This window comes from Protomyctophum parallelum, assembly GCF_964188405.1.
Source record: "Protomyctophum parallelum genome assembly, chromosome: 4".
Lineage (NCBI taxonomy): Eukaryota > Metazoa > Chordata > Actinopteri > Myctophiformes > Myctophidae > Protomyctophum > Protomyctophum parallelum.
The window spans coordinates 4,400,753-4,423,925 of record NC_139700.1 but is presented as its reverse complement, the minus strand read 5'-3'; the positions used below and the strand labels follow the sequence as shown (position 1 = coordinate 4,423,925).

Genomic DNA, 23,173 nt, shown 5'->3' with positions numbered 1-23,173 from the left:
TTTTCAATTTTATTTTATCCTAATCGTGTGTGTGTGTGTGTGTGCGTGTGTGTGTGTGCGTGTGTGTGTGTGTGTGTGTGTGAGTGTGTGTGAGTGTGTGAGTGTGTGAGTGTGTGAGTGAGTGAGTGAAGTCTTGGGGGCTGAGTGGACCCCAGATGGGAAATGGATGGGAAGTGTGTGTATGCGCCTACAAACCCTCAAAGCTGGACATAGGAGGGCATAGGAGGAAGGACCGGTTTAGCTTTGGTTTCTGCCCATAGACTGTAAAAAATATGGACAAAGCATTCTCCGGGTCTAACATGAACGTAAAATGAAGCCTGTCAGTCCTTGTATTGTAAGTCGCCATCTTTCTAGATCCGTTTTGGCCCAGCTGGCCATTGGCTGGCTCCGTTTTGGCCCAGCTGGCCCATTGGCTGGCCCAGACAACGAGGCGGGACTTTGTTGGTTTTTATTTTGACTCGAGTGGGAGGGGACTCCCGATCATAGACTGTAACGGTAGCCAGGCCCCTCAGAACATACGCGACTTTATGGTAATTCTTTTCATAAATGAGACCATAATTTTCCAAAAAGAATATTATGACATTAGAAATGAGACTTTAAACTTGTGACTGGAAGCAGAAAGTATTCATGACCATGTTTATTAAGGTAATACAGTCTAGGTGAAGTTGGGCCCAAATACATGGACCTCTATGGGGCTATGGGTTTTTCTGGGTCCAATGACAGCGCCACAACAGGCCATTATATGAACTTTCAGGAAATCCCGATTTCCTCAGTGGCTTCACAAAATATCTGTCTGACTGCCCCCCTGTTTCTGCCCCAACAGCTATTCACTTTTAGTTGTGGAACATCATGCAGTGGAGCTCAGTGTCCACCAGAGGGAGATATTGGATAGATTACTCATTAGACAGCTTTCTCCCCGTCTGACTCTAGTCTAGTAAAGTCTACTCTACACAACCCTTTCCTTCTTCTTATCTTACATAAGATATAAAGTAATTTGACTCCCTGAGTATAAATGAAGCATTGAGCACCTGCTTTTTAAACCTTGGAAGTAATTTCCTGAAACATGCACAATTACTTCCTGAAACATGCACAATTACTTCCTGAAACATGCACAATTACTTCCTGAAACATGCACAATTACTTCCTGAAACATGCACAATTATTTCCTGAAACATGCACAATTACTTCCTGAAACATGCACAATTACTTCCTGAAACATGCACAATTACTTCCTGAAACATGCACAATTATTTCCTGAAACATGCACAATTACTTCCTGAAACATGCACAATTATTTCCTGAAACATGCACAATTACTTCCTGAAACATGCACAATTACTTCCTGAAACATGCACAATTACTTCCTGAAACATGCACAATTACTTCCTGAAACATGCACAATTACTTCCTGAAACATGCACAATTACTTCCTGAAACATGCACAATTACTTCCTGAAACATGCACAATTACTTCCTGAAACATGCACAATTACTTCCTGAAACATGCACAATTACTTCCTGAAACATGCACAATTACTTCCTGAAACATGCACAATTACTTCCTGAAACATGCACAATTACTTCCTGAAACATGCACAATTACTTCCTGAAACATGCACAATTACTTCCTGAAACATGCACAATTACTTCCTGAAACATGCACAATTACTTCCTGAAACATGCACAATTGCACATTGTTTTAACTGTGAGTATTAGTGCCGCTGCGTTTGAATTTTCCACTTGCATGCAGGACTCAGCTTGCAATGTAAAGAAAGCATGATGAAACCTTATTTTTCATAAAAAATAGGCCATCACTCTTCAAATTGTTAAGTTAATACAATGATTATTAATCAATTATGAAGTTATTATTATTTGGGCAGGTCACTATAGGCAGTCTAACCTTTTTCAGAAATCCAATACAAAGTGGCGATCAACAAGTTCAAATGAACCCAACGAGGGAGAACACGTTGTTGTGAGCGTTCTTCCTCGTTCATCACTCGTTTTCTGTCTTTTCACTGCTTTTCATCCTCATTGCTTTCTCTCCTCTCTTGGTTCTCACACCTTTTGTTTTCTTTTCTTTTTATATCTCCTCTTAACGCATTCTGACCTGAGATCAGATTCATACGAGGTTTCCACTGGACACACACTGTTCTGATGAACCCATTCTGACCTGAATGTCAGTCGCTCTTCGATTTTTCAAAAATAGCAGACCTACAAGCTCGTATCGCGCCACTCGGTGGCGCGATACGAGCTTGTAGATCTGCTATTTTTAAATAGCTAAAGCATAACATGATGCTGACAGTTTTCTGAAATACCTATGTTTCTGTATCAGCGGTGCTCAATATTTCATGTCAAGGACTTGATATGTAATTGACCAACATTATGTTGTTCCAGGGACCAGCAGAAGCAAAGATTTGAGTTAAAACGTTCGCTGTGAAAGAATATATATTCAAAGACTTGTGCCACATTTTCACAATCTTTCAAAAATAGCAGACCTACAAGCTCGTAGCGCGCCACTCGGTGGCTCGCTATGAGCTTGTAGATCTGCTATTTTTCAATAGCTAAATTATAACATAATGTTTAAAACATCAAAAGGGGTTCCCGCCCCCCAAAATGGGTTAAAGGACTACTTCACTTCACCTATTTTCAACCTCATCTTCTTCATGTAATTGGTCCGACTCCTCAATATAATAAGGCTGCACGATATTAGGAAGGCATTTTTTTTTATCATTTTGAATAGCTCGATAATCATGACTCATGATAAGTGTGAACAAATTTGCTATATATATATATAGTTTGAATGTCTTTTTGCTTCAGGTTAAGGTTGGCAAACTAAAGACATTAATTCAATATATAAAACAAATATCTAGCCTAACAAAAGGCAATATAATGCATCTGAACTTTGACTTTCAGTTATGGGGTCTACACATTAGCAATAACAGTATTCGGCTCGCTGCCATTCAGAATGGAAAATAAAATGGTCCTTTTGGGATTTGGCGAGGAAGTAGTTTCACGAGGGGCTAAAGAAACGTTCAGTTGAGGGGGGAGCTGGGCTCAACTTGAACTCCACTTCACGGTGCTTTGCCGATGGGATTAGTGCAGATTGGTGATTTATGTATTTATTAACAGTTTGCAGAATTGCAGTACATTTCGAGCACAACTCGATACAAAAACCGTTAACTGTGAGCGGACGAAACCATAACGCATTACACTTACAAGCATCAAATGAGTCATGAGGGGCACGGTGGCACAGTCGGTAGGGCTATCGCCTCACAGCTAGAAGGTCCTCCTGGGTTCATTTACCGCCGCGGACGCTGGCTGGGGGTGTGTTCTCTCCTCCCTCCTCCCTCCTCAGCGCCCATAGCCATACCCTAGGTGGGGTTGGTGAAAGGGCCTTTCTGTGTGGAGTTTGCATGTTCTTCCAGTGCTAGGATAGGTACCCTCACAAAGAACATGCAGTAGTCCTGGTCTCTATACTGCTTCCTGCCCCTGGTCAGCTGAGGCGCCTGATTGAGTTGGAATAACGTGTTGCTTCCACGCGCTACATCCTACCAGGAAAATGCCCCCCCCCTGTCAGGTGACGAGGAGCGGCCTGCTCACTCCTCATGCATTGAAGGAAGCATGAGCTCAGTTCGGGGCTCTCCCCAGGTTGGCAGAGGGAGAGTAACGACCAGGATTACAGTTTAGGCAATTGGCACTGGGTGAAAAAAATGTGTGGGATCAAAATCTTGTGGTTGGTCACTGGCATACCATAAGCTATGATAACTAAGACTAAATATTTTCACAATTTCGTCAACAGATAAATGCTAGACTAAAAAGTTAGGAAGGGACTAGTGGACAAGAGATCCAGACATCCAGTATAAGTCATTTTACACTTGGATGCATGATGGAAAAACAAGCTCACAACAAATTTCGTGTACATTTTTCAGCAAGTGTAAAATGAGGCATTAGGCAGTCATTACGACGGCATCAACGCCCGCCAAAGTACATTTTAGTCAACTAAAATAATTAACTGTAGATTTAGTCGACTAAAATCTTATGAAATTTAGTCGACTAAAACTAAACTAACATTAACCCATTCTGACCGGGCACCCATTTTGGTGTCAGCATCATGTTATGCTTTAGCTATTTAAAAATAGCAGATCTACAAGCTCATATCGCGCCACCGAGTGGCGCGATACGAGCTTGTAGGTCTGCTATTTTTGAAAAATCGAAGAGCGACTTACATTTTTAGAATCTGATCTCAGGTCAGAATGGGTTCATCAGACCAGTGTGTGTCCGGCGGAAACCTCGTATGAATCTGATCTCAGGTCAGAATGGGTTAAACACACTAAAACATTCTAGGTGACTAAAATGTGAAACATTCAAGAGACTGCTCTTCCACCTTCCTGGCGCTAAGACAGAGGCAACTGAGGAGAGGACTCATAAGGAAGTAAATTGGACATTGCACACATCACATTGTGACGATGTTGAGAAAGCTGTGTTTCATATGAGGAGCTCTTCTATGGTATCTGCTGGAGCAGGAACAAAGGCCAAACTCGCAGGCAATCAAAAAGTGTGTTGTACCGTCCTCAATGAAAGGACAGTGGTGAGCATTATCAGCCTGGTCAATTTCTCACAACACATTTCTGTTCAGAAACATGGGCATTCTCCCAAGGAATGTGACTCCTCTGGTTGACCTTAGAGATAACCTTTTTGGCCATAACCTTCTCCCCTCCGATAGCCAGCCAAGTACCAACACGTTTACGAGATGCTGCCTCAACATAACAACCGTTAGAGATTGAGGGATTGCTTCCTAGCGTAGGATTCAAACCATTATATTGCCATTTCAGCCAGTAGATTTCCTGTCTTTGACGACTTGCCCCCTCTCTCTCACGCCTTGAGGGAAGGTAAATATATCTAGTGTGTTGTTGTCACATGGCTGACCTGTTCTGTTCTCTGTCCCGTTGCCAATTCTATTTGGACTGAAGTTACACAGCAAAATCCCAGCAATAGGACACTGGTTGTTGGGAGTGTTGGGTTGTGTAGTTGCCTTGTCACGATATAGCTACTGTAGTTAGGGCTGTCACGATTTGCAAATGTAAGCTGATTATTAATTGTCACACACATAATTGCGATTAACGATTTAAATGTGTTTATCGCATTGAACAATGGAACGTTACAATTTGTATTTCTGTTTGCTTTTTAGGCTTCATAATCACAAATTGCACAGGGCAGATATGACGAATAACTTAAATAGTCCCGACTTGCGTCCCAGTAGCTACCCTCCATCAGTCCCATTTAGGGAAAAACCAGGGGCACACAATCCGTTCCTCCTGAACTACTCTGCCGGGACTGGGAGGCACGTGGAAGGACTAGCCCATTCTGACCGGGCACCCATTTTGGTGTCAGCATCATGTTATGCTTTAGCTATTGAAAAATAGCAGATCTACAAGCTCATATCGCGCCACCGAGTGGCGCGATACGAGCTTGTAGGTCTGCTATTTTTAGAAAAATCGAAGAACGACTGACATTTTTTAGAATCTGATCTCAGGTCAGAATGGGTTCATCAGACCAGTGTGTGTCCAGTGGAAACCTCGTGTGAATCTGATCTCAGGTCAGAATGGGCTAGGCTACGTCTCACCGGGTCCACTCCTCCTGCTCTCACCAGGTCCAGCCCCTATGCGCTGCACCAGACTCCCAGCACCAGGCACTTCATTCAGGAATGGTGGACTCTCGAGCCGCAGTGGTTCCGTTAGGCTCCACCTAGCCCATGGTGGTGCCGCCGGCTCCGCTTGTGGCTTGAATGGCCCTCCTAAAAGGCCTCGCCGTGGGTTTGTTGGGCTTCTTCCTCACGGAAGACACAGGCTGGGGTGCCGTCTACATTCCGGCTGCCACCCGTTTCTCAGGTGGTGAGATGTATCACTCCGTTGTGCAGTTGATTATTAACAACCCCAAAATAGCTCCTCATTGACTTCCATTGTACGATGAAACCACTCTCAAAGTCACTCTTTTTAGCACATTAACAAACACGAACCTCTGCTAAAGTGTCGATCTACTAATGGAACCAAATGGAGCCGTAAGGGTCAATTTTTCTGGGTTAATTTCGACACTCTTGTGCACTCACATTATGTACACGCTTATGAGTTGAATTAACACTGGTGGATTTATATAGGGCAGAGAAGGGGTGTGTGTGTGCGTGTGTGTGACTGTGCGTGGCTGCGTGCGTGGCTGCTACTCTCTCCATTACGCTGACAGAAATAGAGCAGTCAGAGCAGCAGGCTGATGTTCTGGAAAATCCTGATGGATGGGCTGTCTCGTGTGTGTGTGTGTGTGTGTGTGTGTGTGTGTGTGTGTGTGTGTGTGTGTGTGTGTGTGTGTGTGTGTGTGTGTGTGTGTGTGTGTGTGTGTGTGTGTGTGTGTGTGTGTGTGTGTGTGTGTGTGTGTGTGTGTGTGTGTGTGTGTGTGTGTGTGTGTGTGTGTGTGTGTGTGCATCTCTCAAGAGTGTGCATGTTCCTAGCCATTAGTAAAGACATGCAGGACATAGTGAGTGACATTATACTGACTGAAGAAATGAGTCAAATGAGTCCGTTTACACTCTCACTGTGACACTGTCAGCAGTACAACGTAAGATGAGATGAACCTTTATTTTTTATTTTTTAAAGGTTTTATAACATTCATTTTCATTTATTTTTCTTTTTTCTTTTAGGTTTTATGACCTCAATTACACCCAAAAAACCTGAACTTTGAACATTCAGTGGATTTTCTGTGGTCTGAAGTTTTCTTTGGGGTTTTTGGGGCCTTTTGAGCTACAATGAAAACAGGCAACACAGTGAAACAGTGACATCTGCTGGCAAATCCCATTGACATTATGGGATTTGCAGTAAGTGATGTCACTTACTGCCGGCAAATCAGAGCACCTGTTTGAGCCAGAAAACCCCAGATCACAGAATATCTACTGAATGTTAAAAGTTCATGTTTTTTGGGTGCAATTGAGATTAGAAAACCTAAAAAAAACAAGAACAATTCCAAAACCTTTTTTTTTATGTCACAATCCCTTTAATATATTTTATATCCCACGATTTTGTAACCCATTTTTCATCCCTGTGTCAAGATGAACCTTTATTGATGCCTGTAGGGAAATGCAGTTGTCATATCGGCAACACGTTTACGAGATGCTGCTCAACAACCGTAGAGATTGACCCATTTTGACCTGAGATCAGATTCTATAAAAATGTCTTCTACATCCTGACAGTTTTCTGAAAAAGCTACGTTTCTATGTCAGTCGTTCTTCGATTTTTCAAAAATAGCAAATCTACAAGCTCGTAGCGCGCCACTCGGTGGCGCGCTATGAGCTTGTAGATCTGCAGATTTCCGGGGGTCGCCCCAGTTAAAAACATTGCGCGCTCCCCCTGAGCTAGCAAAGCAAAGCAAAGTTCTTTGTTTACCCAGGGAAGTGGACTAAGCCAAGGACTTGTTTACAGCCACACACCCTGCTCATAGAACATTTCATGGTAGGGGTTCAATCAATGCCTTGCTCAAGGGCACTTCAACGGTGGTAATTTTTTACGTGCCAGTCCGGTGGATACGAACTATAGCGACCTTCCGGTATCAAGGTAACCGTTCGGCCACCGCTGCCCCAGTATAGACTACAGAGCGTGGGTCCTAAAGTTCTCACTTGGCGGTCAAACCAGTATAGCCTGGTGGATACTGGTACAAAAAGAACTGGCCAGTTGACTTTGTCGCGTGCCAAGAAGGGGAAGAGTAGTCTGTGTGGATGAAGGTGCTCATCACAGAGGTCGACGTCCAGTTCAACCCGTTCTGAACGGGAACCCATTTTGGTGTTGGCATCGTGTTATGCTTTAGCTATTGAAAAATAGCAGATCTACAAGCTCATAGCGCGCCACCGAGTGGCGCGCTGCGAGCTTGTAGATCTGCTATTTTTTGAAAAATCGAAGAACGACTGACATTTTTTAGAATCTGATCTCAGGTCAGAATGGGTTAATCAGACCAGTGTGTGTGTGTCCAGTGGAAACCTCGTATGAATCTGATCTCGGGTCAGAATGGGTTAACTGCAACTGCTGAGCAAACCTCCTCACCAGCTTGTTCATCATGTGGTTGCAGTAGACCAGTAGGTTTGACGATGGAGAGGGCAACTATTATTTCCACACTCACTCCAGACTAGAGAGGGCCACTTTGGATATTACTGTCGTAGCAAAAGATCGCCGATCTACAAGCTCAAAACGCGTTGCACTGTGACGTGTTTTGAGCTTGTAGATCTGGTTTTTTTTTTTTTTATTTTTTTTGCTATATTTGAATTGAAATCCTGAATTATCTTTTGCTATTTTTGAATTTGGAATCCTGAAAATTAACAATTATTTAATTTCAAATGCCTTTCAAATGCCTTGTGGTTATGTTAACTTTTTTGAACTAAATACAAATACAAAAACTGTCATGATTTAACCCATTCTGAACGGGCACCCATTTTGGTGTTGGCATCATGTTGTGCTTTAGCTATTGAAAAATAGCAGATCTACAAGCTCATATCGCGCCACCGAGTGGCGCGATACGAGCTTGTAGGTCTGCTATTTTTGAAAAGTCGAAGAGCGACTGACATTTTTAGAATCTGATCTCAGGTCAGAATGGGTTCATCAGACCAGTGTGTCCCCGGCGGAAACCTCGTATGAATCTGATCTCAGGTCAGAATGGTTAAGAAGGCATTTGTAGAATCTGGTCTCGGGTCTCAATGGAATTAAGCCTGATTCCTCTACAGTACTTGATTGTGCAACAACGCACATCCCAGGATAAATCAGGCTCGAGTGTCATGAGAGACTAAGGGAGGACAGGGAGAAGAGACAGACAAATATACTGAAAGCAACAAAACACGAGAGAGAGAGAGAGGCTCATAAATCCCCGCACTGAGTCATTCCACTCCAGTTAAAACCTCCTCCTCCTGGCTTTGGTGGATAGTATACTCTGTGCGGGTGGTCATGTCCGTGTCTCTGACCTACAGTAGTGTCTGTCATCTCTGTACCCCCTGTCCTCTGTGTTTAGCCCATTCTGACCCGAGATCAGATTCATACGAGGTTTCCGCCGGACACACACTGGTCTGATGAACCCATTCTGACCTGAGATCAGATTCTAAAAATGTCAGTCGTTCTTCGATTTTTTTCAAAAATAGCAGACCTACAAGCTCGTATCGCGCCACTCGGTGGCGCGATACGAGCTTGTAGATCTGCTATTTTTAAATAGCTAAAGCATAACATGATGCCGACACCAAAATGGGTGCCCGTTCAGAATGGGTTAGTATCTGTCTCTCTTTTTCTGTTGAAATTAGCTCTCCACACACAGTGTCTACGACTCTACGTGATATAGAGAGGGAGAGAGAGCTTGTAAATGTGCAAAATGTTTTAACCAAAAAAAAACAAATGTTCACCTATAATGACATCATTGACATGCCCCAAATGGTGGACGCTTAAAGTGGTTAATGAACCTTAAAAAAGCCCAACTTATATACGTTTTCTTTCTACTGCAATATAGGTTGTATTCAGCAAGTGGCTCAAGTGTACGACATAGTATACATTAAACTGCCATCCCGGAGGCTGTGCAGACTAATGAACATACAGTACAGTGTGCCTGGTTGGCATCGCGCACACACAACAGAGAAAGTGCTAGAGAGAGAGAGAGAGAGAGACTGAGGTCACATTCACACCAGAGAGCTTTGCTGCGATTAAAACGAATCCTGCTGCGCATTTTCAGAAAGTGCACTTGGTTTGGCAGGTGTGAAGGCTCATTCGAATCGTAATGCGTATCAAAGAACCGAATTTTACTCCGAGCAAAAACGGGGGTTTCGCACTTGATTACGATTCGGTGCAGGTGTGAATGCAATCCGCAGTAAATAAAGGAAATGAAGCAAACATAATGTGGCGGGTGAGGAGCTGAACACAGTTGGAGACGGAGAAGGCATATATTACGCAGCGCAAAGATGTCCCGTTACCATGGATACTATACGTGGTCGAATGGGGAGACTGAAGCCCTGATCGAAATGAGGACATTAATCAATTGCTTAAAGGTATATTCAGTGATTTCACTCAAAAAACCTTAGGTTTCGTTTTTGGCTGTGGGACCCATCCTTTCGTCCAATCAGGATAGAGAGTCAAAAACGAAACCTAAGGTTTTTTGACCCCCAGGGGTTAACTGGGGACAGGGAGGAACTCCTTATATGGCCAGCACACTCTATAGTAGGGAGGATTATCACAACAAAACAAAAAAATAAGTGATATTTGAATTAAGTGAAATCACTGAATATACCTTTAAGAAAACACATAAAAACACTGCAGTGTATTATAGCCTACAGAATATTCTGTCTGTCTGTGCCGTAAACATGGAGTGCTGTCACTGTGTGGGGACTGGGGAGCAGGGACTTTCATCTCGATAAACTTGTAAACATTTTGCGCTGCTGACAGTCTGTTATATCAGTGTGCTCAGCGCTGTGCCTCCATGCCCAAAAGTGCGTGGCGTGGCTGCATGTGTATAGTGAGAGAGCGAGAGAGCTGGGGGGTCCAGTCCCAGACGGCACGACACATGCACGTTATGAGTATAATTTTATCACCATAGATTTCGCTGTGTTGTAGGCTAGGTTTATGAATGGAAAACATTGACACCCCCCTGCTGCGTTTCCAATTGCTACGGATGACAGTGTGAAGGCAAACCGCAGCAAATTAAATATGCAAGAATCCCAAAATCTCCGCCCATACGCATGAGTCTACCGAAGTATTAGGTGAGAATGTGACCTGAGACAGAGAATGGTGTGTTCGAGGGATAAAGAAGAGCAGGATGTCAGGTTTCACCACAGGAGCTTTCAGGTTGTTGACAGGAACATCTATTTTTCCATCTCCCCCTCCCCCTTCCTTGCTACCTGCTTTTTCTGTTCAGCTTCCTTGCAGCCTCTTTCTCTCTCTCTCTCTCTCTCTCTCTCTCTCTCTCGCACGGTGTGTGTGTGTGTGTGTGTGTGTGTGTGTGCGCACGTTCGCGCTCTCACTCAAGCAAGATGCAGTGGGAGGCCAGCTGGCCATCTCTATAGCAGAATGAACGGGGGACGGAGCAGTGAAGCCAGTCAGAACCGGCGGAGGTGGGAGAGGGTCAAAGTGAGCGTAATGAGAAGGAAAGTGAGTGCAGGATTAATTTGAGAGCCGCAGGGAGAGAGGGCACGGACTGTAAAGTAACTAGTACCTTTACTCAAGTACCGTACTTAACCCATTCTGACCTGAGATCAGATTCATACGAGGTTTCCGCCGGACAAACACTGGGTCTGATGAACCCATTCTGACCTGAGATCAGATTCTAAAAAATGTCAGTCGTTCTTCGATTAAAAAAAAATAGCAGACCTACAAGCTCGTATCGCGCCACTCGGTGGCGCGATATGAGCTTGTAGATCTGCTATTTTTAAATAGCTAAAGCATAACATGATGCTGATTTGCTGACACCAAAATGGGTGCCCGGTCAGAATGGGTTAAGTACAATTTGGAGGGATTTTTTACTAGAGAGAGTCCCGATACTGTATCGGCACAGGGAAAAGCATCGGATCGGCCCTTATTTGTCACATCGGATCATATCGGTATCGGTGAATATGCCAGTCTTAAACCACCGATCCGACACAGTGGGTAAGGGGTTGACACACTATGGCAGGCGAATAAAATGTCGGGGCATGTGGAGTTTGCTTTGGAGTTGCCCCAAACGGCAAGTGCATATTTGAGTGAGGAGTCTGCTATAAACACAACACAAGATATATATATATATATATATATATATATATATATATATATATATATAGCTAGATAGCTATAAACACAACATGAGATCACGACACTGGTATCGGTATCGGCTACTCCACTATACTGTATCTCAGAGCACATAATTATTGTAGTTTTACTCCACTACAATTATTTGAAAACTTTAGATTGTTAGATACTAGTTGTTTGTAGATCTTGATACATTTTTTTTTACAAAAAACACATTTGTACACCACTTCAGCCCTATATACATTTCGGCACTACAAGTAGATCTGCTATTTTCAAAAGATCTTTAGACACATTTTAAAACTTAAAATGGGGACATTCTGCATAATGAGTACTTTACTACTTTTGGTACTTTTAAGTAAGTTTTAAGTCCTATCCTTTTGTACTTCTATTCAAGTAAATGTTGAATTCCAGACTTGTACTTGTAACAGATTACTATTACATTGCAGTGTTGATACTTTTACTTGGGACTGAGAGAGAGAGAGAGAGACCTGAGACCGGTTCTAATTGAGAGATGGAGTAGCTCGTCTGGAGACTCGCACGGTGTGTAATTGGTCGACAGACCTTCTGGGATGAGAGGGAGAGCTAGGGTTGGAGCGGTTATTTTGTCTCCTCGGTTCAGTTCTCCTGTGCAGGACAGACGAGGCCAACCACTTTCAACTGATGAAGTGACCAGAAGCACCCGCAGAGAATTGGCAAAGACGCAGAGATTGAAGGGGGATAGGAGGATGTGTGAGCTGACATCCATCGCTGACCACTGAGTGAGAACCATCTCATTAACCCATTCTGACCTGAGATCAGATTCATACGAGGTTTCCGCTGGACACACACTGGTCTGATGAACCCATTCTGACCTGAGATCAGATTCTAAAAATGTCAGTCGTTCTTCGATTTTTCAAAAAATAGCAGACCTACAAGCTCGTATCGCGCCACTCGGTGGCGCGATATGAGCTTTTCTTTTATGAGCTTGTAGATCTGCTATTTCAGTGCCTTCTGCCAGCTCTGTAAGCGCCCCGTCTTATAGCTCTCGAGGAGTTGCCCCAGTAGTTGAACCTGGTTGACGGCGCGCTGTTTAAATGCCATATACTGTTTGTTCTGTGTGTCAGCCCCACACAATGCGATAATAAACACACAGGCAGGCAGCTCTTCTCGCCTTTGACACATTTATTTCCAAGCGGTGAGTATGGCATCAGTATCTGCGTGATTTCAAAATGAAACGATAATCAGTATAAAACACAAACCATGGATATTCTCTGACAGGCATTTCTCCACACAGCGTTTGACAGTGGTAGCATACCTGCGGTCGAAACCATTTGCCCCTTCCGGGTCAATCCTCCCTCTCACCATACCCGTGAACTTGATACTTAAGTAAACAACAGCGCCACCCCAAGGTTACATGAATGTGCTTGACCTTGGTACTCATTTGGCCCTTAACACTCCTAATTGTGGTCAATGATGTCCACTGAGGGGTGTGATCAATGTGAAGGTTGGACGGGTATTTAATCAGATCTCAATCAAGCAGCAGGTGCCAAAAGTTGCTACATTATGCTACATTAAGCCCCCCGATTATAGGGAATAAAACAATTGCGTCAATACCGTCAACGGTATAGTTCACACACCGACACGTGGCGAAGACGGGATCTCACAGAGGGAATGGACTAGTGTAGCCTTTCACTTTCTTGTTCCTCATTTTCATTTCTGTAGGTGTGCATAACCCATTCTGACCGGGCACCCATTTTGGTGTCAGCATCATGTTATGCTTTAGCTATTGAAAAATAGCAGATCTACAAGCTCATATCGCGCCACCGAGTGGCGCGATACGAGCTTGTAGGTCTGCTATTTTTGAAAAATCGAAGAGCGACTGACATTTCTAGAATCTGATCTCAGGTCAGAATGGGTTAATCAGACCAGTGTGTGTCCAGTGGAAACCTCGTATGAATCTGATCTCAGGTCAGAATGGGATAAGGACGTTTTTCTTCTACATTTCTGTACCACAACACAAAGTACACAAAGTGCCTCTGCCGGTTATCGGTGTTGACGCTGAATCGAGGAGAGCTACCTTGCAGTTGTCACGCGCCCGCTTCGCATGTCTTCCCTCCCGCAATGAAATCCGACAGTGACTTAACCCATTCTGACCTGAGATCAGATTCATACGGAGGTTTCCAATGGACACACACTGGTCTGATCAACCCATTCTGACCTGAGATCAGATTCTAAAAATGTCAGCTACTCTTACAGTTGGTCCCTCTGGTACACCACACCCCTCTGACCAGGTAGGAATTTCTGTAATGATACATAATAGAATAATACAACTTTATTTGTATAGCACCTTTCATGACATGAATTTGCAGCTCAAAGTGCTTTACAGAGCAATAGATCCGTAGAAGCAGACGTGTAGGAGTTTGTTGCCAACGCACCTGCTGAAAATGGAGCCCATAGAAGCAGAAAGCTGCTTCACCGTCTTTTAGTTGCCATTTTTTAGGCACATCGAGCAGGAGGACCTGGAGGGTGGGGGGGGGGGGGGGGGGTTAAATTGGGACATAGGCCATAGGCAGTCATGTATGTAGGAACTAGGAAGGTGCAAGACCATTGAGAGTTTTATAAACAACATGATTAATGTGCATATTAAAATTCAATTCAGAATCAATAATAACCCCCAAGTTCTTTACTGCACTGTTACTTTCTACAGTCAGGTTGCAAGTGTAGGCCTACTTATTATTGATCTTTCTGCTCACTAGAACCAATTATGAGAACTTCCATTTAGCTTGAGAAAGTTCTCACTCATCCAGCATTTGAAGCTGGACAGACGGGTCAACAACGAGTGGACAGAGATCACCCTCTTTCTCTCCCGGTAACACAGTTTGTATGGACGCCCAGCCAAGCCGGAGCCACGTTTTCTTTCTCTCCCGGTAACACAGTTTGTATGAGTATGGACGCCTAGCCAAGCCGGAGACACTTTTTCTTTCTCTCCCGGTAACACAGTTTGTATGGACGCCCAGCCAAGCCGGAGCCACGTTTTCTTTCTCTCCCGGTAACACAGTTTGTATGAGTATGGACGCCCAGCCAAGCCGGAGCCACGTTTTCTTTCTCTCCCGGTAACACAGTTTGTATGGACGCCCAGCCAAGCCGGAGCCACGTTTTCTTTCTCTCCCGGTAACACAGTTTGTATGAGTATGGACGACCAGCCAAGCCGGAGCCACGTTTTCCTTCTCTCCCGGTAACACAGTTTGTATGAGTATGGACGCCTAGCCAAGCCGGAGACACTTTTTCTGGTGGCCAACCTCCTCTCCATGAAAATTGAGCATGAGAAAAACAAGTGGACTGAAGGACAGCCGAGCGAGAGAAGAGCTAGCTATCATCGACCAGAACATAATTATTGTCCCAGTTTTTGTCTGTCTGCAATTACCCAAAATACCCCAAATGATTGAATGAGGAGAGGAGTGAGTGTCAGAGAGAGAGGGGGGGAGAGAGAGAGAGGGGGAGAGAGAGCGGTACTACTGTAGCTCTGTCTAAAATCCTTTTGAGGCATCGATTCACAGAGCGAGGGGGGTGGATGTTAACAAATGACTGCAAGGCAGGAAAGCCTGCAATTTCATTACTTTGCTAACGAGGGGTGTGTTGACAAACAATCAACAACAGGGGCTCAGCTAGCTTCGTGCCTACTGTACCTCCATCAGTCTGCTGAATGCCCCCCCTTCTCATGATCCTGCCCCAGGCCAAGGTTCTCTACTTTTGTCCATGCTTCACATGGTTGCCTTTTTATTTTACTATCCAATTAATGAATTATAGTTGACTATTAGATTTGCACTCTGTCTGTCCTTCTGTCTGGAATCTGGGACGTACAAACAGGATGTTCTCCTAATGCCCAGCCAAAACTTTTATGTTACAGGGAAAGGTGGTGTACCAAATATACACCACTGACCCTGAAAACCCAATCGGAATGCATGTGTGCTAGACCCAAACTACAGTATAGAAGAAGAAGGAATTAATTAAAAAGTTTTGGAACCACTGCCCTGCAATTGTTTTCCTTGTTAAGTAAAAGCATTCTTCAACCGAGGGACGCATGAGTGAACGCTGAACAACAGTGATGCACCACCAGCACCACTGTCTACCATTGAGTTAACTTCTCTAATAACTCCTTAAATGCTGCAAGATGACTGAGCTCAGGGTGCTGAGAACGGCTGTGTTTAGTGTCTGTTCTCTGTTGTGTGACTCGGCTCCAGGTGGAGCTCGACTGGGACATCGTTGTGGACATTTTTAACAAGCTGATCCAGCAGTATGGGTTCTGTGTTGTGGCTGGATAATGAGCTGCCTCTGTATGGCTAGCATACTAGGCCTCGGTCATGTAGGAGCTTGCACACACACGCACACACACACACACACACACACACACACACTATTGTCTCTCAAGCTAGAGAGCAGCCCAAACACCCATGATACAGACTTAATGACACTTTCTCTCTCACACACCACTATCCACTATCACTGTAGTATTTTTTTAATGGCTACAGTATAGGCCTATACTGTATTATTAGGGCACTGTCTTCCTTCCTTACCGTTTCCTTGTTACTCTTTCCTCCCATCTCTCTTATTGTCTCCACCAGGCCGAAGGCATGTGGGGAGAGTATGTTTTGCACTCCGTCCGTCCGTTTGTGTGTCCGTCCGTTTGTGTGTCCGTTTGTGTGTCCGTGTGTGTGTCCGTGAACAGCTAATCTCGGCCACCGTTAACCCGGTCGATGCCATATTTTGCACACACACTCCCTGGATGCCAACCATGAACCTCTGCCCCAAACTTTCCAGAACGGCCTGTTATAGCGCCACCAGGAGGCCGCTTTGTGCAAAACAAGTTTTTGCACAGTACACCTACAGATTTTGTCCAAACATCACGCAAATTGGTACACAGTCTCTCTAGAGCCATTCAACGAAACGGGTCTTTCAGATTTATCAGACTCCATCCTGATTGGTTAAGATTGGCTTCCAAAGTTCACAGGAGTGCTCAGTTTCAAACAAAATGCTGCAAATCATGAACACATCGCGTGATTTCCGTGAAATTGTGCACCCACATTCCCACTAGGCCGAGGACGAAATGCCACATGAACAATTTCAACTCAGCCTCAAGGTGGCGCTATAACTGGCCGAAAAGTGTTTTTACCTCTAACTGCACGGATCTGTGGATAACCTGGTGGAGACCTGTGCCCGGAAGGGCACTTTTTCTAGTTTATTTTTCTATTTCTCTCTCTCTCTCTCTGACTTTATTAGTCATGTGGGTTTTCTAATGCTTCATCTTTATCCAATGGCTGCAAAGTCCTGCTGTGAAGGTGTCCTGAATCTGGAGTCATTATGGCAGCAGCTATATATATATATATATATATATATATATATATATACAAGCTGCAATCACTGTTCTATTTGCCCAATATGTGGTAACTCAGCAGTTGCTATGCCAACTATAGAATCCAGCTCAAGACACATTGTCTTGCATTTTTCTCTATGCTCTCTCATACTCGTCTCTCTAGCTTCAAATCATTTCACCCATTAAGACCTGAGACCGAATCTACAAACATCTTCTAAATCCTACCGGTTTACTGAAAAACGTATGTTGCTGTATCAGTCAGTGGTGCTCGAACCTTTTGAAGCCAGACAAGGACCCCCAAAAATTAGGGCTGTAACCTAGGTTTTTTTTTCAGGCTGTAAAACATGATTATTCCCTGCGCGACATGCACACATCTAAGCTATACGCTCATGTGCGGTCAATGGATTAAAATGATACACTTTTTTTTTGTTGCTTTTTTGTTTTTTTTACTTCGGAACAGCATACTAGGTGTATAACGGTAGACCATATCACTGCCCAGAAGAATTATTAATACTAGCCCTTACCCGTTGTGAGATATTTGCCCCCCTTGTGGCTGCGGGGGGTACTGCACCCTGGGTGCGTTTTCGCATTTTGTTAATCGTTAAGACCTCCATATTATTATGGTCAATGCCTGTGTGAAAAGTGGGAGCCATTGGTGCAGGCAGTGAGGAGCTACGGCGGTGTTTCTCACACACTGACAGACAGACAGACACACATTCAGACATGATGATGATGTATTTGAAAACATGCAACTCTCCCTCTCTCTTCCTCTCCCGTAGACCTGGACAAGGGCCACCCCAAGTCAGAGGGCGGAGTCATGTGGCGGGCGGGGAGCGGCCTGTTCAGCATGACGCGGGGCGCGTTGGGCGCCACCCTGGGCGGCGTGGCCTGGGTCGGATGCAAGAGCTTCGAGCTGACCAAGACGGCGGTGACGGCGGTGCCCTCTGCCGGCGTGGGACTGGTCAAGGGCAGCGTCTCCATGGTCACGGGAGGGGTCGGGGCGGTGGGCTCGGCCGTGGCCAGTAAAGTCACACCCAGGAAGAAGGACAAGGCTGACTGAGCGCTCGACGGACGGACTGACTAATGGATGGGTGTGTGTGTGTGTGTGTGTGTGTGTGTGTGTGCATGCGTGTGAGAGAAACTGTGTGCGTATGTGCGGGGGTGCTTATCCATCTTTTGAATGCATGGCTCGGTGTGCGTGTGAGTGTGTTCATCTACAAGGGAGGTCATTTGGGTCCATCTAATTAAGGAAGGTTTTTTTCTCCTGATGAGAGCCCATGTTTCTAGGCTGATTAGATTTCCTGAAATGTTAACCCATTCTGACCTGAGATCAGATTCATACGAGGTTTCCGCCGGACACACGCTGGTCTGACGAACCCATTCTGACCTGAGATCAGATTCTAAAAAATGTCAGTCGTTCTTCGATTTTTCAAAAAATAGCAGACCTACAAGCTCGTATCGCGCCACTCGGTGGCGCGATATGAGCTTGTAGATCTGCTATTTTTCAATATCTAAAGCATAACATGATGCTGACACCAAAATGGGTGCCCGTTCAGAATGGATTAAAGTTAGACTGTGCTAGTCGAGGGATCTGTGCTTTTCAGAGAGTGGCCCGGGGAGCCACCAAAGGGGGTACCAGGGCAGCAGGGGGGCCAATTGGAAAGGAGAGGAAAATGTAAATTGAAAGAAGAAAGAAAGAAAGGGGAAAAAGGCATTCATACGATTGCTGGCATCCCTGTTTTGGGTTATTGTCAAAGATCTTAAAAACAAAATGTCAAATATTTGCAAAAAAAAAAAAAGAAAGAAGAAAAACAGAAGTTTTGTGTGAGCTTGTAGATTTGTTTTTATTTTTGCCATAGGGATGCCGCAAGCCAGTAGCTGATAGCTATGGTTATTTGGGGGGCCCCTGGCCAGGGGTTCCCCCAGTAGCTAATAGCTATGGTTATTTGGGGGTCCCTGGCCAGGGGTTCCCCCAGTAGCTAATAGCTATGGTTATTTGGGGGTCCCTGGCCAGGGGTTCCCCCAGTAGCTAATAGCTATGGTTATTTGGGGGTCCCTGGCCAGGGGTTCCCCCAGTAGCTAATAGCTATGGTTATTTGGGGGTCCCTGGCCAGGGGTTCCCCCAGTAGCTAATAGCTATGGTTATTTGGGGGTCCCTGGCATGGAAACCTTTGGGAACGAACCGCTGTACATCAGCAGCATATATGCATACTGGTTTGAGTGCTGGTCCGCACAGCATGTTACACAACTGACTTGAATTGTTTCCATGCTGTCTGTTTGAGGAAAGTTGGAACTACGAACAAAATATCCCAAGTGATTTCTAATTGATGAGGGCAAGTGTACAAAGACGGAAACATTATCATTTGCGTCATAAGTGTGTACATTCTTCTGTCCTTCCTAAACCTTTGGGACCCAGCAACTCGGGAACAAATAATTTAGGTTGCGGTTAAAATGCTTTTATTTGGGAAAATGATCTGTAATTTCGGGTCAATGCATACATTATTCCCTTTATGGGCCCAGGTGTACTCTGTGTGTGTGTGTGTGTGTGTGTGTATAGGATAGATTTGGGGATATACAGTATATTGGGCTTGTGATATAAAAGGGTTTGTCCTGACGACATCCGCTATAGTCAATGTGTTCTAGGGCCCATGTCTGGTAACCCTGGTCGATGCACAGTCCTGAAGCTACAGTCAAATCAAATGTCCACGAATCTTTCAGTCGATCACGTTTAATGTTCGTTTTGTGTGGATTATGTCCATGATATACTCCAGTAATGTACATTATGTGCCTACATAGATACAGTCCTTAGATATCCTGATTAACACTGACTTTATCAATCAAAAAACAGACAATTGCTGTTTTTTTAATCCATGGAACACACTCCTAAAGAGAAACACTGACAATAAATTGAGTCTCATTTTTACTTCACCAGTCATTTGTTTCAATATCGGTGGTGTGTGGGGAGTAGAAGTTTGTAAATTATGTAGGTTAACTGACAGACGGCCCCTTTTTAGATTTCTTTTAATTTGTATTAAGCCATTCTGACCTGAGATCAGATTCATACGAGGTTTCCGCCGGACACACACTGGTCTGATGAACCCATTCTGACCTGAGATCAGATTCTAAAAAATGTCAGTCGTTCTTCGATTTTTCAAAAAATAGCAGACCTACAAGCTCGTATCGCGCCACTCGGTGGCGCGATATGAGCTTGTAGATCTGCTATTTTTCAATAGCTAAAGCATAACATGATGCCAACACCAAAATGGGTGCCCGTTCAGAATAGGTTAACTGACAGATGGGCCCCTTTTAGATTTTTTTTTAATTTGTATTAAGCCAGAGTAATCCTTCATACAGAACAAAGTAAACTGACTGACTAGTGACTGATGCAGAGATACATAACAGTCAATTTATGAGGTAGCCGGCAACGGTCAAATCCTAATTTATGTTTCCACCGTGGCGTGTTAAGTGACTGCCAAAGAGAAATGGCTAGAATACAATGTATAAATGGAAGCTATTCAATATGGAACGCTGGGTTTGCCAAGCCGACTTCTTCAACACACTACGGCTCCTTGTTAAATATGGCTATAGCTGCACAAAATAACCACCAGATTTCCTTTTTAAATGGATTCTCAATAGGGATTCCTATACCCCGGTGTTGTTTACATCATCAGCGTATGTAGTTCACAAACCTGTTGCTTGTAGTGGTGCTTTATATGAAGACCAAAGTCTTTAGTTTGTCGAACTTGTGTGCTGGTTTTCGTGTGCCGGCTTTGGTTTGAAGGTTGTTGCATTTTTGGGGGGGTTTTGTTTTTCCGTGTCAAACTGTTGCTGTGAATCTCCAGGTTTTATCATCCTTTTCTTCATACACGGTACAATTCCTCGCTGTTTAAGTCTTGAGTGTAAAAAGATTGACCCGGAATTCTGAATTTGCCTCGGGAGAGTGTTAACATGATGGAGGCAAATGGACCCTGAAAGGCTCCCGTTTGCGGCCATGTTTACACTCTCGGGGGTTAAATGACGGCGGTGAGGATTTTACTGTATACTAGTATACATGTTGCTGCATGCCTCAGAAGTTTTTGTTTTCCAAACAACAAGCTATTCTCTGTTGAACTGTGATCTTTTTTACAAAGGCCCACCTCGGCTTGATTTTTACGCCTTTTACTTTAACTGCTTCCCTTCTCTCTGTCTCTGTGTGTGTGTGTGTGTGTGTGTGTGTGTGTGTGTGTGTGTGTGTGTGTGTGTTTGTGTGTGTGTGTGTGTGTGTGTGTGTGGCCCCACGGCCCCACAGCTTGCAGGGCCCTGTGCGAGACTATTTAGGTACAGCTGATGCTTCTGTCTAAAGCGTATGCATAGGTCACCGATGCTTAGGGATGGAGCTCGATACCCGAAAGAATCCGATAAGAAGCTTATCGAGTACCCGTTATCAATAAGCTTTGGGCTTATCAAGCTTGTTATTGAGCATAGCGGCCTTCTGTCTGTTAGAAAAGTACTGATTTTGAAGGCCCTAGTAAAAGATACTGGTTCCGTTCAGAATTCATTGTCTCCCGTCTTTCCACAAAATAATAGAAAATGCTCGATAGTGGGCTCGATAAGAACCCGGCTCGGTAAGCCTATCAATAAAAAAAATGAACGAGCTCCATCCCTACCGAGGCTACATACTTATTCCTACACGGGTTGTGCTTATAACCACGCCCCCGGGCAAGTTGAGTTTAGGCTGTCAATCACAGCGACTGGCCCAATCACCGCACGTCGTCTGCACGACCCGCGTAGGCTTTGGTATGTCGCGTCACCGATCTCAATTTAGCGCAACACAGGAACCCCCGGCTAGTGTTTTTGGTCGTCCGACATTTTCTTAACCAGGAAACTCGAAAATAGCAGATCCAGGTCGGGGAGCAGCGGGCGATTGTCGCGGCGCTATGCTGCGGTATACGCGCGTTAATTCACTGGGCGAGCGAACGCACTTAAGTGTCGTTCTTGACTGTGTTACGCGAAGCGTGAATGGGGCCTTTGATCTGGTGTAGTGCCACGGCCCTAGGATGGCTTGATCCGTCACTGTGTGTGTGTGTGTGTGTGTGTGTGTGTGTGGCTTCGTACACACATATCAGACGAACATGCTCTGTGCTGTCCGTGTTTCATGGCCGCCTCAATGCTTTTCCAATGGAAGTCACGTGGTTTGACTAGACAGTTGTGTGTGATGGGGGCCCCCTCAATCAAACGTGTTGGTCAAACCACGTGACGTCCATTGGAAAGGCATTGGGGCGGCCATGAAACACAGGCAGAGCACAGCACAGTTGTTCTTTGTGTGTACGAAGTGTGTGTGTGTGTGTGTCTCTCTCTCTCTCTCTCCCAGTTTTCTTCTGCCTCTCTTCCAGTTTTCTTCCGCTAGTTTTATGCCCGTGCTTGGAGACTCTGTTACAATGAAACTGGACTTTTCAAACCAATTAGATTTTGTCTATTATAGAACTATTTTTGCAAATGCGGATTATGCTGTATTCTATAAAAAAAATAAAAATAAAAACGACTGTATTTTCCGGCCTGTCTTATTTTGTGAAATGGCTCTGTAGGAAGATAGCCGTCTTATAAGAGGGTTGGTTGGGGTCACGGTGGCACAGTTGGTAGTGCTGTCGCCTCACAGCTAGAAGGTCCTGGGTTCGATTCCCGCTGGGGACGCTGTGGGCACTGGCGGCGTGTTCCCTCCTCCGCGTCATCAGTGCCCATACCCGAGGCGGGGGTTGGCGATAGGGCCTTTCTGTGTGGAGTTTGCATGTTCTCCCCGTGGCCCCTAGGGTAGATGCCCTCACAAAAACATGGTCCAACATGGTCTCTAAAACTACCTCCCCCTGGCCAGCCGGGGCGCCTGATGGAGGGGAAAGGAACTGGTGGGAATAAAGTGTCCCTTCCACGCGCTACGTCCGGCCGGGGAAACTCCCCTCTTGTCAGGTGAAAAGAAGCAGCTTGGACTCCTCATGCATAGAAGGAAGCATGAGGTCAGTCCGCTGCCCCCCCCAGGTTGGCAGAGGAAGTGTAGCGCCCAGGATTACTT

At 44.8% G+C, this 23,173-nt stretch overlaps 1 protein-coding gene across 2 annotated transcripts in view; it reads left to right on the top strand.

Moving 5' to 3' along the window:
* Window positions 1–22,662, top strand: part of LOC310856858 (transmembrane protein 263-A) — a 30,798-nt gene extending 8,136 nt beyond the window's left edge. Inside the window, exons 3-4 of one of the 2 annotated variants that reach the window (XM_083762362.1) lie at window positions 17,910–19,004; window positions 19,257–22,662. In XM_083762362.1, coding sequence (XP_083618488.1) covers window positions 17,910–18,190 — 281 coding nt within the window. In that variant the 3' untranslated portion in view covers window positions 18,191–19,004; window positions 19,257–22,662. Of the gene's footprint in view, window positions 1–17,909; window positions 19,005–19,056; window positions 19,092–19,256 lie in introns of those variants that run through there. The other variant, XM_083762363.1, reaches the window with a different exon arrangement.
* Window positions 22,663–23,173: the final 511 nt, after the last annotated feature.